The 18,637-nt window shown below is 43.1% G+C and overlaps 2 protein-coding genes across 2 annotated transcripts in view; one reads left to right on the top strand and one right to left on the bottom strand.

Annotated features, from left to right (window-relative positions):
• The window catches only part of MRPL13 (mitochondrial ribosomal protein L13), a 37,118-nt gene extending 20,574 nt beyond the window's left edge, over nt 1-16,544 (bottom strand). The window contains exons 1-4 of the mRNA XM_083749479.1: nt 16,410-16,544; nt 14,684-14,807; nt 12,484-12,577; nt 11,031-11,091 (exon numbers count right to left, since the gene is read on the bottom strand). Coding sequence (XP_083605605.1) covers nt 11,031-11,091; nt 12,484-12,577; nt 14,684-14,807; nt 16,410-16,436 — 306 coding nt within the window. The 5' untranslated portion in view covers nt 16,437-16,544. The remainder of the gene's footprint in view (nt 1-11,030; nt 11,092-12,483; nt 12,578-14,683; nt 14,808-16,409) is intronic.
• Nucleotides 16,545-16,579: 35 nt separating this feature from the next.
• Nucleotides 16,580-18,637, top strand: part of MTBP (MDM2 binding protein) — a 34,072-nt gene continuing 32,014 nt past the window's right edge. The window contains exons 1-2 of the mRNA XM_083749087.1: nt 16,580-16,699; nt 17,796-17,876. Coding sequence (XP_083605213.1) covers nt 16,630-16,699; nt 17,796-17,876 — 151 coding nt within the window. The 5' untranslated portion in view covers nt 16,580-16,629. The remainder of the gene's footprint in view (nt 16,700-17,795; nt 17,877-18,637) is intronic.

The following is an 18,637-nucleotide window of genomic DNA, read 5'->3' as shown; positions in this document are numbered from 1 at the left end:
GCCTTCTAATACAGAATTAAATAAGAGAATTTTATTTTATCTTTCATTTTAAATAAAAAGGTAAAGTTTTAAACACCCACCTTTCTTAATTGGCCTGACTTGAACCCCTAGCTGCACCTAAAATGTTTTCTCAAGGCTCTGTCTGCACCTAACTTTTAAAAAAAAACCACCCAAAAACTTTTGTTTGCTGTTTTGGGCACTTTAAAAAGTCATAGACAGCAATGCTTGTGTGTCAATGCTTCCTTCTTCGTCCCTTTACAATGTGGCTGGGAATGTCAGGTTGTGTGGTGAGTCCCCCCCCCCCAGTGGAAATAATGACACATGACACAATTATTAAGGTTAATGGGTTAAATAAGGCCACAACTTTATTGGTTACAGGTGATGAGCGGTATTGGCTTAGGCATTGGTCCTAGCCGACTATATCCGACTCCAGCCCGTCCGCTTGAAGTCCGGGAAGGGTTAACCACCAGTAGGGGGAGTCCTGCTGATGCACATCAACTAGGAACTCCCCCAGAGTCACCGATTGGGGGGCGTGCCTTAGGACCTCACCTCCCCAGGCTTCGGACAGGGCCACACCCCCCGGAATCCTTTATCGGACTACCCTTCAATATGCAGGGCAGGTGATGGTGCTACCTCCCCTCTTCCATCTACAGAACAATACCAATGCCCAACCGCCAGTACCAAGAAAGTTGTGACGATTTGCTACGAGGTAGGCGAAAACCAAGTGGCTGGTGCCAATTTGCCAAGTGGAAAAATTCCTACCAGGCCCCTCAATGGCGACCAACCAAGGTCCATAGCAAGGTCAAGGAACGAAAACCTTATAGGGCGGGAGGGTGGGAAACAGGAACAGCTGGTATGCGGCAAATAGGGAGATCCCCGGCCGCGTCCTGACTTAAATAGTGCAGGTCACGTCCCCAGAGCCAGTCGATTGGCCGGCCAGGGGGTGACGCAGCCGGGAATCCCCCCAATCGCGCAGGGGCTGGGCTCCAGCCGCCGTGCGTGTGGTGGGGCCGTGAAGCCTGAAACCCCACCTCCTCCGTAGGGCGGAAGTGGCTCTGCCTTCAAAGAGGGCCTGAAAAGGCAACAGGAAGCATCAGTCCTTTGAGTTTCTGGTTGTATCGTCTTCCCCAGCCCACCTCATCACTGTTTGCAATGAACCTCCCCTAGCAGGCTCTCTTCCACAAATATTCCTGAAGGGAATGTTTACTATCGGAAATGACAAGAGCCTTCATTATGGGATTCCCCCCAACACTCTTGCCAGGTAGCTATGACACTCACATAGTTGCATTAAAAATCCCTGCTAATTTATGATTTATTTCATGTTATTAAACATGGCTGGATTAAATGTGTGCCAAATCTGTTTTTTAAATACGGGAAACCTTCAGTGTCTTTAAAAAGGAAATCCCTATATAATTTTAAAAAGTGGTGACCAGACATTCTGTTTTTGTGCCTACAATTCAAGACCCAGGGGCAGTGATGTTCCTAGCTTTCGCATCCCAGTTTCTAACACTGGCCTTAACTATTCTGAGCTACAAAGCACTTTCAATCCTTCTCTCTCTCTTCCATTCCTGTTGGCACAACACACTAAGGATTGGACAGTTAATGGCTATTTCTGACTATCCCCATTATAAGTAAATGCTGACTACACTGTAAATATTTAGAGATGAACGACAGATACATTTATCTAAATAATTCTTTCCAAATGTACAAGTCTATTTGGTTTCAGTTTTAAAAACAGAGCCTGCACCCCATGTAGCTACACACTCATAAATTCCCTTCCAAAATGTAATATGTTGTGCCTCCTTTATCTGAATAATATTTTTAAGGAATCACATGTGAGCAATATATATACCTGGATTCTTTTTTTAAATGTAAGATCATTTTAGAATAATTTCAAGTTTTGATCTCTGTTTCTAGAAAGACAGCTTTGCCTACCTGAAGAATGGCAGAAGGACTGCAATGCTAACCATGTCTATTCTGAAGTAACTCCCATTGAACTCAATTGTGCTTTTTCCCTCTTAGTGACTGCAGCCTTAGACAGCACCACAAATCACACAAAACACAGTAATATCTAGCTCATCTCACCTTGTATCCTATTATCATTATATGGAGTTGAACATATATAGTTCAAGTTATTTTGGGGGAGGAAGGGTGGGATGTCAAATGAATAAATAATAATAATAATAAATAGGACACAAAACAAATTTAACTTGATATTAAAGAAGGGCAGCGACCGGTGGGGAATGCAGGACACATCTCCCAGTTTTAAGGTACTGTGTAGCTTTGTCTTTAACTGCGGGCATTGAAGCCTATGAAAATTATTTGCTTAGCGATTTGCTCAAGATGAACAGGCCCATTAATAGCAAAGGTGAATAAGATCTATGGGCCAATATTCGTCTATACAGTGGTGCCCCGCAAGACGAATGCCTCGCAAGACAGAAAACCCGCTAGACGAAAGGGTTTTCTGTTTTGGAGGTGCTTCGCAAAACGAATTTCCTATGGGCTCGCTTCGCAAGACGAAAATGTCTTGCGAGTTCCTGCGGGGTTTTTTCCCCTTCCCCGCCCCCTTTTTCTAAGCCGCTAATAGCGCTAATCCGCTAAGCTGTCAATGGGCTTGCTTCGCAAGACAAAAAAACCGCTAGACGAAGAGACTCGCGGAACGGATTCTTTTCGTCTTGCGACGTACCACTGTACAAAGGAACAACAGCTGAGTGATAACAACAACAACAACAACAACATCATGCCAACCATCTGACCAGTGTTAAGAGACTCAGATATATATGTTGGGGCCAAACAACAACAACATGCCAACCATCTGACCAGTGTTAAGAGACTCAGATATATATGTTGGGGCCAAATGACTCCTTAAACCAAGGTTACAGGCTCTAAATGGAATGTCTAGTTGCCATTTGGGGGCAAGACGGCTCTAAAGTAATATTTTTCAAATGATGGGCTGACTGCGATTGATTCTCCGTTAAACATCTGGCCAGTTCAGATGACAACCTTGAGCTAGGTTGAGAACTTTGAGAACTTAAAGAAGGAAAGTCACTTGATCCAGGGACAATCCACATATATACTGGCCTACTCCGACCTCTTTTTCTTAATAGCGACAGCTCCTGCACAGAAAAATAGCATTTTGGTTCCAGAAATTCATTCCAGTTGTGCAGATAAAATCTAACTGATAGAATTCTACAGGATGAGGTATTATCCAGATCCAATGATTCCCAGGCATGTATCTCCAGATGGTGGAAATGTCAGGCCCATTCTGGCACCCGGGCATCTTCACTTGGTTGCAATTGGTCAAAAGCCGGGTGCAAAATGCGCCTGGCGCCTGGCTAATTTCGAACACTGCATCTGACTTGTTTGTGCCCGCTCTGGGAGACTTCCAGCGAATCATAAAACCACAGCAAAACATCACACCTTAAAAACTTGACCCTAAAGATCTGAATATGCCGATATGCTCCTTTGCATAAAAACTGGAAAGCTGTACAGACTTTACCCAAGGGGAAACTGTTATATAAAAGCAAACCTCAAAACAGAGAACTTCTAATTCTAGAACTGTGGCTCTACCGTGCCAATCTGTCAAAGGGTGTACTTTTTAAAAAAATGCAATCAGCAATTTAAGATCAGCTTACAGGATCAAGATGTGTGTCTGCAGCTTAGGTTGAAAAGTGCGAAATAAAGTGATGAAAAAAATAACCAACAAATAATCGGAATTGTGAAAATCAGAACAGACATTAGTCATTGCAAAATGCTGATATATGTGTAATTTAATATCCTGTGTAAGGTATTTAATATAGGAACTAATCTAAAGTAACTTCCTCTGCAGTTAATAGTCACTAAACAATTCTGGAATATGGTCAACAAAAGTAATTGGAAAACTCTGGTGGGAGAGAGGATCCTTTGCTTCAATTTTTTTTTTTTTTTTTGCAGTGCATATCAATGTTAAACTTCAATTCCCAATAACCAGATATGCAGAAAAACTCATGACGAGTGCAAGTTCTATTATACTTGTCAGATCTCTTGAGCAACAAAATCCTCTTCCTTTTTACTCAAAAATTACTGTTTCCAGTAAAGCTTACTTACTCCCAAGCAAGTGCATATGAGAACCATAAGAAACCTCTATTAATTGCTGGTGTTCCCACTCTGAACATGGTTTAGTTCCCCAGCTTTTCTAATGAACACCCCAGAATTGAGGTCCTTGAGATCCTTCGGCCCCTGTGTGCAAAACACACTGAAAAATATTTTGCCCATTTTGTTTTAAAACGTCTACTTTTATTTTGATTTTTTTACATAAACCTGCCTTCAGATTTGGAGTTAAGAACTCTTGGAGTGCATTATAATAAGAACTGCTGTGTCGTTTTGCATCTGGAATTGCTTTCTTGTCAGGGCAGTTTCAACGGTTTTACGTCTAGGATTTGTTTACAGTAGAAACTACTAGATTTTTCAGGTGCTTTTTTTTGTGTGTGTGTGCATTAAATCCTGAATAAAATCCACAAAAGATGCCATAAATGTTAGTTTTCAATAGACAGTTTACAAAGCCAGTAAGAGCAATGCAATCTGGAAGGAACATAAAAGCCACAAGTCAAAAGCCAGAAACGTTCACTTCCAAGCTTCAAGTCGTCACGTGCTCCTCTTTCAAATACAACGGAGAGAGCTCTATAGATTTCCACATATGCCGGCAGAGTGGTTTTACACAAATGCACCTCATATTACAGTTGGCTTAAAAAACCCACCTTGGCTAAATTAAGGGAGATTCAAGGTATCTTTCTTTCGTTCAAATCAGGCTCCTGGGGCGCTACCTTGAATCGGGGGGGAAAGAGATTCAATCCTCGCCCTGTACTGCAACGATCCCCAATACTACTCAAATTGCACCCCTGTATTCTGCCTTCATGTTTCCCCCTCTACAGTTTATAGCCACTCTTGGGACATGGGTTCATTCCAGTCTCCTGATCCAAGCTGAGCCACCCTCAAATACACTAGGGGATTCAATTGCAGAGTTTTCTCACGTAACATGCAGTTGGGCCCTCTTGATGACATGGTTTGGACTGGAGGGTCGTATTGATTTTAGAAATGCATACCCCTCACTCATCACCAGTCTGTTCCCAGGTTGGCTTGCAAGCAAAAATGAAAGCTATAATGCAGCTACTAAATATACGCCCATCAATAAAACACAGAAAAACCAGCACCAGAGATTTTTGAACTCCCACTTATAGCAGGAGGAGAACGTGGAAAGAGAGACTTTTCAGTTGCTTATATCCTCAGGACTCACTGTCAGTCCCGATAACATCAGAATAGCAACATGAGTTCATAAGGCAACATCTATTTCATCTTTAATTATTTGATTGTTGATATCATGCTCTTTAGCAACAAATTGCCACCTCTCTAAGTGAAACGTGCTCTCTGCTGGATTGTGGCACAGCTTGTGAACAGGAGTTAGATGCATTAACCAAAGCAGAGAAAGATTTAAGTCACAAATGGATTTAAGTCACAAATGAGATGTGGGCATATGCATCCCTTTCTCAACTCATGCAGAGTTCGTCACCTTCTGCATAGTTTGTCACTGACCCAGCTTTGGAAGACTAGCACTAAACATAATTTCTGAATTCAGACATCATGGTAGACAGTAAACCACATGCAAAGGGGGCAAGGGGCAGAACCCTTTCTCAGTTCCCCAAATTATGGTGTGGGGCATTGTCAGTACAAAGCGGACACTAGCTGAGTCAACCAACTCTTGATTTCATTTGGTTGACATTCTTCAAAAAAGTAGTTCTGTGGTTCTTCAGTTTTGCATTTCTATTTACATGTGTCTTGGCCTGTACATAGGAATTAGCAGCTGAGAAGCATTATGGGGTGAGGAAGTCCAACTCCTTGAAATCAGGGACTATCAGATGGGGATCCCCCTTGACAGGACATTGAGTCCTTGGGCTGCTAGTTGCTTATCCCTCTTCTAAAATATAATATAAAAACTCAACAGGGGGAGAAAAGCAAAATGCTAACATTAAGCAGTTCCTGAAAAGTTTGGACAAGTTCTCTAGTAAGGAACTAATAAAACTGCCAAACAGACAGCTGTGAAGAAAATATAATATATATATATAATTTAAGAATGTGTATATATAAATACACCCATATAATAGTTGGAAAGGCAGAGATCTGGAAGAAGTAACTAAACTTTCCAAGAAAATCTGGCCGACTCATTATTATTTGAGAAGACACGGGTATAATGAAGCAAATTCAAGAAGAAAAATCTGGTTCAAAAATTGAATAATGCTGATTCCAGCACACAAAAAACCACTGGAAAAGTGATCTGTTAAGAGAGATAGTGTATGGTATCAGCAAAAAAAGATGAAAAGAAAACCCAGTTATTGGTGGAAGTCTTTGGATAAAGTGCCATTCTTCTTTTAAATATGCTGGTGAGAGCTGGTTTGCTAATTGACTAATGGAAGCATTAGAACCAAAAAGCTGCCTGCATGAGCCCTAAATACAGTATTTTTCCATGTACTGTATAAGACAACCTTTTTTTCTGATTTTTTTTGTGTGATAAATTGAGGGTTGTCTTATAGATGGGTTAATATGCTAAGTAAGTGAGGGCCAGTGCTGCGGCAGTAGCAGGGAAATATCGGAGAGGAGGCTGCTTACCCGCTCTACCCGGCTTAGGAAGAGTATTTGGTTTGTGCCAGTATGCAGTGTATTACGGCAACAGTTCTGTCAGCCAGAGCGGGGGGATCATCAAAAGCTGCTCAACAGCTCAGCGAACTTACAAAAGCAGCTCAACAACTATTGAGGGCTCCCCAAAAGAGGGGTCTTATACATGGGGTCGTGTTATACACAAAAAAATACGGTAAAATGAAGTGCAAGGAATGAAAAGGAAGGTGCCTTAAACCAAACTGGACCCCCTAGTCTATCTAAGTTCAGTATCTTCATTGATCAAAACCGTTGAGAATCTCTGCCAGTCTTTTCCAGCCCTACCTAGAAATGCCAGAGATGGAACTGGAATCTTTCTGCGTGCAAAGTGTAGACTTCCACTATGCTACTGCCCTTCTGAGTCATTGGTTTTGTAGTTAAAAGTTAGTCTCAGACTGGGAAACCTCACCTTCCCAGAAGAACTATAGGGGAAGAATAACAAAATGGGTGTACATTTAGGCAGAGAGGTTGTCTTCCACAAACAGAAGAGATTTAACTTAGAGAAGAGAAATTAAAAGAAAAAATGGTATATAGCAAGGAGTATAATATAGGAACCATGCACAGTTTCTCTGAAATACGTAGAATTACAAGGGGGGGGGGGGACACACACATTATAGAGGATTAGGCTACTTTTCCACTTGTAAAAACTATACAGTTTTAAGCTAAATGGACTTGCATGCCAAATTTGATAGACCTTAGTTTCAACTGCCTTATTTCTGGATTTCTACTACAATACAATTTGAATTCTAAAGTAGAGTTGTGCAGCAGTGTTTTTTTTCCAAGAAGGGAGTTGCAATTATCGCATGATGGAATGGAAGTTTGCATCTTTCCCCCACAATATTTTTTCCAAATACATGAAGATAAGCAATTTTTATGGGAGAACAACTGAAATAAGTGCACATTCATTCCCAAATGAATGGAGCTCTTTCCGAGACAAAACAAACTTCTTAAACAACACAGCTGATTACAGCTATGATCCTTACACAATTTATTCAAAATTTTACTTTCAAAACTGATGCTACATTCTGCACTTTTAGGCAACTGCAGCACACAGAAACGCCGTTTATCTTCCTGCCGCAGCGGTACTTCTTTATCTACTTGCACTTTGACGTGTTTTCGAACTGCTAGGTTGGCAGGAGCAGGGACCGAGCAACGGCTGCTTACCCCATCGCGGGGATTCGAACCGCTGACCTTCTGATCAGCAAGTCCTAGGCTCTGTGGTTCAACCCACAGTGCCACCCGCGTCCCACCTAATCAATGTACTCAGCTCTGAATACTGGGATAGAGGAAGACAAAACCAGAGCCCATTTGATTTTAAAAGCAAACCTTTTAATGATTTTTTGGAAGGTTTTTCTCCACTTGTTCCTCTGTTAGTCTAGGCAAGTTTGCTGAAAATTTATTAACTGGAATAGTCTACCACAGGGATGTCCAACCGCTCGACTGCGATTTGACAGGTCAACCCCTGGTTTATATTAAGTCGATTGCGGTCTCATTTTCCTCTGCGGGAAAAGAATACTCTATTTGCGCACGATTTCAAGAACGGAAGATGGTGCTCCCCCCAAAAAAATAGGCAGAAGTAGTATTTTCTGTTTCTCCTAAAAAAAAGGTCAATGACTTTGGCTTGCCCCCCTTAAAAAAAACATCTTAGGTCTGCCCCCCATGGTAGATCACTGCTAGTTTTTTTTATCCAAGAGCAGATCGCAGTCTCTTGGGAGTTGGACGTCCCTGGTCTATTACATCTCCTGGGTCCTGAATGATCTAAGGTGGGTTTTAACAACTGCACTGCCAGCACATAATCCAGAGTGAATGGAGGCAGCACAATTTTTCCATATCTAACTTTGAGGCATGTTAAGTTATGCTGCCCTCAAGTGTTCACTGGCCAACATGAGCAACTGACACAAAAAATAAAACTGAAAACCTATTTGTCATGAAAGGCTGATTTAGTCAAAGAATCTATCATTCATCTGTAAGTCAGTTTCTGAAAACTTTTATTTTAAACTGCAATCGTTACTACTGCTGCTGCTGCTAAGTGACTTACAGTACTTTTCCGTGTAGAAGACTGTATTTTTTTCTTTAAAAAATCATGCTAAAAAATTGGGGTCGTCTTATACATGGGTAGCGAGTAGGGTAGATGTTTGATTGGTTGCTGCTGCATCTGTTAGCGGCTATTGTGCATGTGATTGATTGCTGCATCGATAGCTGGTGTTGACTGACTGACACTGCAGCAATTGGGCGGGCAATCGGCAGCTTCTGCCTACGGGGGGACAGACGGGAGACGGATTTCGGATTTTGTGACGCGTGTGGGTGAGTGATTTACGGTAACCCCCCCCCAAAAAAAGCTCAACAACCCTGTGTAATGTCCCCCCATTTTCTGAATTTTGTGTCCTCAAAAATAGGGGGCGTCTTATCCTTATAGATGGAAAAGTGTGGCAACTACCAGTTAGCTCATCTAGGAGAAATAAAACTCTGATCCTAAACCTCCACTGCCTTGCGGAATATCCATGGGAGGGGGCGGGGGGAAAGGCTCAGGAGTAAACCCTACACAAATCACTCAGACTCAATACACCAAGCACCCCAAGAACATGGACAGAACATGGCCCCTAACAAGTGTGATAAATATCAAGGATTTTAAAAGCTGGATTTAAGTTTTTTTTAAAAATGATTTATTAAAATGACAATGAAATTTCTCTTCAAAATGATTTGGCTAACGCCACAGAATCTGAATAACGAGAGGAGGGAAGGCAGTTTGACAAGAGATAGAGAAGCTGTTCAACCACATGGAACAGCATGGCAGAAGGCATGAAAATGAGCTTTGGCGGCACAGAAACATTGAGACCGGCCACATGGGAGAGAACAAAAAGTTAAGGTGAGGGGAGAGACTCCATCAGGCAAGGCCTCCTTCTACCTGCCTTGCTCTAACCTCTGCTTCTCAATGTGTATTGTATTGTTTTATGTACCGTGGCTTGTCGTTGTTTTATTGATTATAGTTTAGATATCATTGTAACTGTTGAGTGGATTTCTGTTTAACTTTTATATGTTGATATTATTATTTTATACTATTCTAATTGATTGCTGAATGTTACTTTTTTGATGTAGGCTGCCTATTTTAAAGTTATGTTTTATTATCACATTTTTGTATTGCATTAGATTGTTATAAGACGTACATTTTTTGTTTCTTCAGCTTGTAAACCGCCTTGAGTAAGATAGAAAGGCGGTATACAAATTAAAAATGATGAAATGATGATGATAAGAAGTTAGGTGTAGAGACTGAGAGCTGTAAAATGAGGACCAGAAAACTGACTGGGGCGGCCGCAGCTTCAGAAATGAAATAAACACATGGTGTTTTGAATTGCATTGCACTGTGGGCACTTGCTGTATAGTGCCTGCAATGTAATTAACCACCCGCTTAGTCCCATATAATCTAGCCTCATAATGTCACTCCCCACCCCTGCATGGTTACCCACCAACTATTATGTGCATGGTGTGCATGGTTACCCACCAACTATTATGTCCAATAGAGACACCACCATTTTCTCATTCTAATCTCATGCAGCAAGCCCCTTCAACTGCAAAGATGTGACAGTCTCTTAATGATTGCATGGGAAGGCTCTCAATGCTAGGACCTGGCCACTGCTTCATGTGGGAGGCAAATGAGGCGCTGTGGGTTAAACCACAGAGCCTAAGACTTGCCGATCAGAAGGCTGGCGGTTCGAATCCCCACAACGGGGTGAGCTCCCATTGCTCGGTCCCTGCTCCTGTCAACCTAGCAGTTCGAAAGCACGTCAAAGTATTGATGTTTTAACTTGTAACACGTGAGCCGCTTTGAGGTCATTTGTAACAGAAAGCAATATAGAATCATGGAATTGTAGAGTTGCAAGGGATGCGGGTGGCGCTGTGGGTTAAACCACAGAACCTAGGGCTTGCCAATCAGAAGGTTGGCGGTTCGAATCCCCGCAACAGGGTGAGCTCCCATTGCTCGGTCCCTGCTCCTGCCAACCTAACAGTTCGAAAGCACGTCAAAGTGCAAGTAGATAAATAGGTACCACTCCGACGGGAAGGTAAACGGCGTTTCCGTGCGCTGCTCTGGTTCACCAGAAGTGGCTTAGTCTTGTTGGCCACATGACCTGGAAGCTGTATGCCGGCTCCCTCGGCCAATAAAGCAAGATGAGCGCTGCAACCCCAGAGTCGGCCACGACTGGACCTAATGGTCAGAGGTCCCTTTACCTTTACCTTTACCCCCGAGATGAGAGCACATGCCTGCAATATGGTCCACTTGAAATGAAGGCAGGACATTGCATAGAGAAGTCATTTAGAGAGGCAGGACGATAGAAGGGGTGCTCACTTACTGCAGTTGGGTCCCTTAGATGAAGCTGAGCTGCTGTCACCTGTTTGAAGCCACCAGGGTATCTATAATACAAAACGAAAGAATCAAGAAAATTCAGAAGCATATCTAAATAAGAGATCGATAGCAAAGATTGCCATCTTGCAAATAAAAACATGCATATGCTTAATGTAAGTTCGCTCGCTAGTGAAATGCATTGTTTATGGTTTTATAAGTATTTTATTGATGTTGATGCATACCATCTTGTCGTTTCATTGATATTTTCGGAACCAACCATCTTCACGTGACTGATTTGTGTTAACTGTTTTCCATATTTCTAGTTACAAGTAGGTAGCTGTGTTGGTCTGCCGTGGTCAAAACAAAATAAAAAAAATCCTTCCAGTAGCACCTTAGAGACCAACTAAGTTTGTTATAGGTATGAGCTTTCGTGTGCTCATACCAATAGCAAACTTAGTTGGTCTCTAAGGTGCTACTGAAAGGATTTTTTAAATTATTTTTATTAATATTCCATATTGAATTTTAAATGGCTGTATCCTGTCCTGGGACTTGCTAGTGAAGGGCAGATAAGAATAATATTAATAATTTGTATGTTATGTTATGTTATGTTATGTTATGTTATGTTATGTTATGTTATGTTATGTTATGTTATGTTATGTTATGTTATGTTATGTTATGCTATGCTATATGTTATGTTATGTTATATTATGTTATGAGAGCTCCAAGTTTGGAACTGGAAAGGATGTTGGGGCTTGCAGGATTGGCCCTGTGTGCCTCAGCAGTGCAGCAGCCAAACATCCCCTTGCCAGCTTCCCCACTTTGGAGCTGGAGAGGCAATTGTCCCCATCCACTTCTGCAACTCCAAGGTTAGAATCATAAAATCATAGAATCATAGAGTTGGAAGAGACCACAAGGGCCATCGAGAAGGAAGGCTCAGACTTGTTATGGTTGCTCAAGGACGGCAGCACATTTGCTGTAGTGAGCAAAAATATAGAACACCCTGACACGGGGCTATTTGCTATAAAAACAAACAAACAAAAAACACCCTTTACTATGGGAGTTGCACAAGCATTTCCAATAAATATTAGCATATCTTATGCTAAAAATACAAAGCTTCCCTTTTCCGACTTTCTACCAGTAACAACATTCAAAGCCATTTACAGTACAGTGGTACCTCAGGTTAAGTACTTAATTTGTTCCGGAGGTCCGTACTTAACCTGAAACTGTTCTTAACCTGAAGCACCACTTTAGCTAATGGGGCCTCCTGCTGCTGCCGCACTGCCAGAGCACGATTTCTGTTCTCATCCTGAAGCAAAGTTCTTAACCTGAAGCACTATTTCTGGGTTAGCGGAGGCTGTAACCTGAAGCGTATGTAACCCGAGGTACCACTGTATATCCATATTTTACCAACAGTACTGATTTGTTCCATGTTTTTAATCCTTAAGATGTTGAAAGCTTACCCAGTATGTGATGAATACACCTTCTGCTCCCATTTGTTCCCGGAAAAAGCAATGTGCCTTGTGTTTATTACGACAACATGATCTCCAAGGTCACCTAAAAAATAAGAAAGAAAAAGGTTTTCAGTTAACAGGATCATCAGCAACCAAACTACTCCAGGTGTATAGCACAATTTCCTCCAGACACACCATAAACTGTAAACAAGGGCAAGACACTAAATCAAACCATAGCTTAGTTCACAGCAGTGCAGCAGCAGCAACAGGACCTGAGGAGGAGCACAGTAGTAATTACCTCCTCTTCAGGAGCCTGCAAACTTGTGTGCTAATGCTAAGCATGATTTGGCTTAGCATTATGTGCAAACTGAACCCATATCAAGGAACTATCTACAATCCTGTGCAATGTTGAGGAAAGCTTTAGTTTTCATGGCATCCATTACAGTGGTACCTCGATCTAAGAACAGTCCTGTTAACGAATGATTCGGGCAACGCATTCACTCCACAAAACCGGAAGTAGGTGTTCCGGCTAGCAAACTCTGCCCCGGAAGCCGAACGGTGGAAAGGCACCGGCGGCGGGAAGCCTCATTAGGGAAAGCGCGCCTCGGTTTAAGAACACTTTCGGCTTCCGGAACGAATTAAGTTCGTAAAGGGAGGTACCACTGTACTGGCAAAGCTCATAAGTCATGCCCTCATTGGCTACAGAGGGGTTTGCAATGTGCAGTCAGCAAGCTACTCAATTTGTGAAGTGTGCATTTGGTTTAGGTTTCAGTAGCCGCAGCAGCAGCAGGGGCAGCATGTCAACTTTTTTTTAAAGGAGAAGAGAACATGAGAGTAATTCTGCATTTGCTCTGCATAGAATCATAGAATCATAGAGTTGGAAGAGACCACAAGGGCCATCGAGTCCAACCCCCTGCCAAGCAGGAAACACCATCAGAGCACTCCTGACATATGGTTGTCAAGCCTCTGCTTAAAGACCTCCAAAGAAGGAGACTCCACCACACTCCTTGGCAGCAAATTCCACTGTCGAAAAGCTCTTACTGTCAGGAAGTTCTTCCTAATGCTTAGGTGGAATCTTCTTTCTTGTAGTTTGGAACCATTGCTCCGTGTCCGCTTCTCTGGAGCAGCAGAAAACAACCTTTCTCCCTCCTCTATGTGACATCCTTTTATATATTTGAACATGGCTATCATATCACCCCTTAACCTCCTCTTCTCTTCTCTCCTCCTCTGCATTTATTCTCAGATCTACTACATACAAAATATATTCTGCTCATAAGCAACAGGTTATCCTACATCAAAATGGGTGTATTTCACGGATAAGTGGCTGGGATTCTTGTAAAGCATGCTGATTTAGATGGGCCTTCATAAGATTCAGGAAAGTATTTCAGAAAGAAGGCATACCCGGGATCATTCAACACAGATTAATTATGCCTTAATAGTAAGGAGGGGACGCGGGTGGCGCTGTGGGTTAAACCACAGAGCCTAGGACTTGCTGATCAGAAGGTTGGCGGTTCGAATCCCCGCGACGGGGTGAGCTCCCGTTGCTCGGTTCCTGCTCCTGCCAAACTAGCAGTTCAAAAGCACATCAAAGTGCAAGTTGATAAATGGCGGGAAGGTAAATGGCGTTTCTCTGGCGGGAAGGTAAACGGCATTTCCGTGCGCTGCTCTAGTTTGCCAGAAGCGGCTTAGTCATGCTGGCCACATGACCTGGAAGCTGTATGCCGGCTCCCTCGGCCAGTAAAGCGAGATGAGCGCTGCAACCTCAGAGTTGGCCATGACTGGACCTAATGGTCAGGCGTCCCTTTACCTTAAATAGTAAGGAGATGTCATGCAATTTACTTAATTTGAAAATTTACATGCAGACTGCTAACCGAGAGGACTCCAGTTTAACAACAACAAAAGGGTAATGCAAAACTCAGTTCATTCCACTCCAGCTTTAAACTGTCAATGTGATGCCCATGGGATCACTCTCTGGTCACAGAGATCCCCTCTGATGCCCTCAGATTTCACTCTTTGCCCTCCCTCTGAAATTAGGCTTGAAAGAATTCTTTTGTACCCAACAGAACAGGTTACAGTTTTTGTGGTGCCCACAATTCCTCCAGCCTGAAAATGTGTTCATTGGCCTAAAAAGATTGTTGACCCCTGCTTTAAACAATAAAAACAAATCAGTGCTGATATAGCAAACATTTGACTCCCGAGCAGAACTCACTTAGTGCATGGTACACAGGCTTATGCTTCCCCTGAAGTCTGATGGCAGAGATGGCTGCAATTTTTCCTGGCGGTTGCATCTTCGCATCTATAAGATACCAGGCTCGAGCAAATGTGGCCCATTGCTTTAAAGGAATAATGGATCGTGGTTAACATACAGAAATATTATTATTCCTAGTAAACAAAAATCTATGTGCTCATCTCAGTGAGCCAACCCCAGCGCACATTCCTTGATCCATGTGAAATTAAGAACTGTGGTCTGTTTATTAGGACTGGTTGCATTAAAATAAAATGAAACACCAATGTGCCTAAAGATACATTTTTGCTGCCCTGGGACACAGAAGATGGTCAACAATGAGAGATTCCAACATGTAGTTGGAAAGCAACAGTGGCATCCAAGCCATAATTTCTCCAGGTTGTTGTTGTTGTTGTTTTTTACCTCAATCCTATGCAGCATAGGTGCACCAAAATAACTGAAAATAATAGGCTTAAGTGCACCTAACTCTGCATAGACCGCACACGCCTACTTGGGAGTAAGTCCGCTTATAGTCAGTGGGAATCAGTTCAAAGTAAGCATGCATCAGGCTGAAGCCATATTTTAAAAAGTCATTCAGATGTAAGGAACAACATTATAATAAAAATGAAGTTCTGTAGCACGTTAATGCATATGGTATATGCCATAATTAGAGTTCCTAACATAACCCTCAATTAATGGGTTAAGCGGGGGGGGGGGGTGTCACACACCACTTGCCACATGCAAATGTGCATAATGAGACTCCCTTTAAAGCAGTGGCTCTCCAGATTTTCGCTGATCCCAAATAATTCAACAGCCCAGCCAGCATAGTCAATGATCATGGTAGTTGTAGTCCAGCAAAAAAATCTGGACGGTCACAACGCCCAGCCTACAGGAAGTCCGCAAGCAGGACCCAACTTGTGACTCCCCAGCATACTGCCTCCGACAGTGGAGGGCAGCACATAACCATCTTGGTTGAAACAGGCAAGAGAAGGAACAAGTCCCTTGTCTTTTCCTGGTCACTTTTCTGGGGAGTCTAGGCAAGGAGGTGCCCCCGAAAGCCTACTCTTCCGGAAAAGAGAAGGAAACCAATAAGCATTGCATTTTTACACCCAGAAGGAAATGGGGAGACACTGTTATATGGCACCCCGACCTCAATGCTGGAGGCAGAACATGGTTTTACCTAAAGAGTTTGGGCTTGCGATTTATACAACCGCGCAATCACACGGTCCCGCTAAATATATCTGAGTTTATTTGGTAACGTTCATGGATTATCTGACATATCTGGTACCAAATATATCACTATGGGATATATTTTGCATCACCTGTTCTGCTCTAAGCATTATTATTATTATTATTATTATTATTATTATTATTATTAACGTTGTGATCTCAGGAGGAAGGGTGGTACAGTATAACAATTCAGTTAATAGCAATAATAATAATCATGTGACTTTATTCTTAACTACAACATCAACACATTTCAGCAGATTACAGATCCCTTTACGCCCCAGCTGCCCGATTTAAAACGGAAGACACATTTGCAGCGCGCCGAGTCCCTCCAGACCTTTTGCAATACATTAAGGGCAACCCCCCCTTAAAGAATGCGGATTCACTCCGGATTAAGGCGCGCACCCGGCCCGGCCCGGCCCCGGACTCCAGCAGCCCCGCGTGGCGCCTTTCCGAGGGGGAGGCCGGGGCTCCCTCCTGGTACCTGCGCGGCCTTGGTGAAGCTGGCCATGGCGGCTCCCGGAGGCTGAGGCCTCGCCGTCCAAGCGGTCTCTCTTGCCGGCCGCCAGCGGAAGGAGGGCGGCGTGCGGCGGCCGAGGCCTGTAGCTCCTCCTCGGGAAGCGGAAGCGGCGCCGGCGGCGAGGCGGGAGCGCCGCCGAGGGAGAGGCGGAGGCGGGAAGCGGGCGCCCGGCGACGGGGCCCTGATGGACCGCCACCTCCTCTTCGTGAGCTGGCGAGGCCGGCGAGGGGAGGCCGGAGCCGAAGGCCGCCCAGGTGCGCGCTTTCTTCCCGCGTGAACCTCGCTGGCTTATGCCAGGTTTCGTTCACGTGTGCGCGTGTGAATGCCGCGTCTTTCTTGCAGGTTTCATTCACGTATACGCGTGTGAACGCTGTGTGTTTAATCCCAGGTTTCATTCACGTGTATGCATGTGAATGTCGTGTGTTTATTCCAGGTTTAATTCACGTGTACACGTGTGAATGTCGTGTGTTTCTTGCCGGTTTAATTCACGTGTGGATGTGTGAAGGCTGTGTATTTAATCACAGGTTTAATTCACATGTATGCATGTGAATGTTGTGTGTTTATTGCAGGTTTGATATGTGTGTGAATGTTGTGTGTTTATTGCAGGTTTAATTCACGTGTACACGTGTGAATGTCGTGTGTTTCTTGCAGGTTTAATTCACGTGTACATGTGTGAATGTTGTGTGTTTATTGCAAGTTTCATTCACGTGTACACATGTGGACCTCGTTTGCTTATTGTCGCCCTCCCATGTCGGCATGTGAACCTCATTTGCTTATTGCAGTATAATTCATGTGCATGTGTGTGAACTTTGTGTGTTTTTTGCACATTTAATGCATGTGTACAGTGTGAATCTCATTTGCTTATTGCCGGTTTAATTCATGTGTATACACGTGAACCTTATTGGTTAATTGCAAGTTTCATTCACATGTATGTGTGTAAACTTCATGTGTTTATTGCAGATTTAATAAATGTGTATGCATATGAACCTCCTTTGCTTATTGTTGACCTCCATGTTGGCATATGAACCTCGTTCTCTTGTTGCAGTATCATTCACATTTATGTGTGAACCTCGTGTGTTTATTGCTGGTTTAATTCATGTGTATGCATGTGGACCTTCTTGGTTTATTGCAAATTTCATTCACGTGTATGCATGTGAATGTCATGTTTATTGCAGATTTCATTTATGTGAACCTCATTTGCTTATTGTCATCCTGGTTCATAGCTATATACTAGAGATATTTTGGCATGCATGCTATTGTAAATTTAAGGAATGCTTAATAAGGATGGAATGTGGATTCTTGTGTTCCTATGATGCTTTTTGCACATTAACTAAAATTCGTATTTTGCAGGTTTGACTGCTGAAAGTATTTATAACTTATTAGAAACAAACTGCAGTACCTCACTAAACACAAAAGTTGAAGATTTCCCAGGTAAGTGAAACAGCAAATATTAGCATATGACATGTTTTCAGACATTGGGGACTCGCAGGGGATGGGTAGGTCCAACCTGTGTTGCTTGTGAACCTCCCAGAAGCGTCTGACTTGCCACTGTTGAAAACAGAAAAATCTCTATAAATTTTAAATGTTTTTAGGTCTGTGCTTGAGATGCCAGTTACTGTAATTTATAAAGTCACAGCAGTCATTTATTGAGGGCCTCACAGGTTTAGTTAACTGTATATGGCCACTAGAAAACAAGGAAAAACAGCAGCAACTCACAAACCTTTTTCATGCAAGAGCTGGGGTGATGGGGAGAAAAAAAGAGGATAATTAATAATGTAACAAAAAGACAATTGTTTACAGTAATATTTTGCATTTTGTTATTTAGTGTATATTTTTTGACGTAAAGGTAAAGGTACCCCTGCCCGTACGGGCCAGTCTTGACAGACTCTGGGGTTGTGCGCCCATCTCACTTAAGAGGCCAGGGGCCAGCGCTGTCCGGAGACACTTCCGGGTCACGTGGCCAGCGTGACATCGCTGCTCTGGCGAGCCAGAGCTGCACACGGAAACGCCGTTTACCTTCCCGCTGGTAAGCGGTCCCTATTTATCTACTTGCACCCGGAGGTGCTTTCGAACTGCTAGGTTGGCAGGCGCTGGGACCGAGCAGCGGGAGCGCACCCCGCCGCGGGGATTCGAACCGCCGACCTTTCGATCGGCAAGCCCTAGGCGCTGAGGCTTTTACCCACAGCGCCACC

This window comes from Podarcis gaigeae, assembly GCF_964106915.1.
Source record: "Podarcis gaigeae genome assembly, chromosome: 7".
In the NCBI taxonomy this organism is placed as follows: domain Eukaryota; kingdom Metazoa; phylum Chordata; class Lepidosauria; order Squamata; family Lacertidae; genus Podarcis; species Podarcis gaigeae.
The sequence above is the reverse complement of the archived record's forward strand: the minus strand, read 5'-3'. Positions and strand labels throughout refer to the sequence as shown.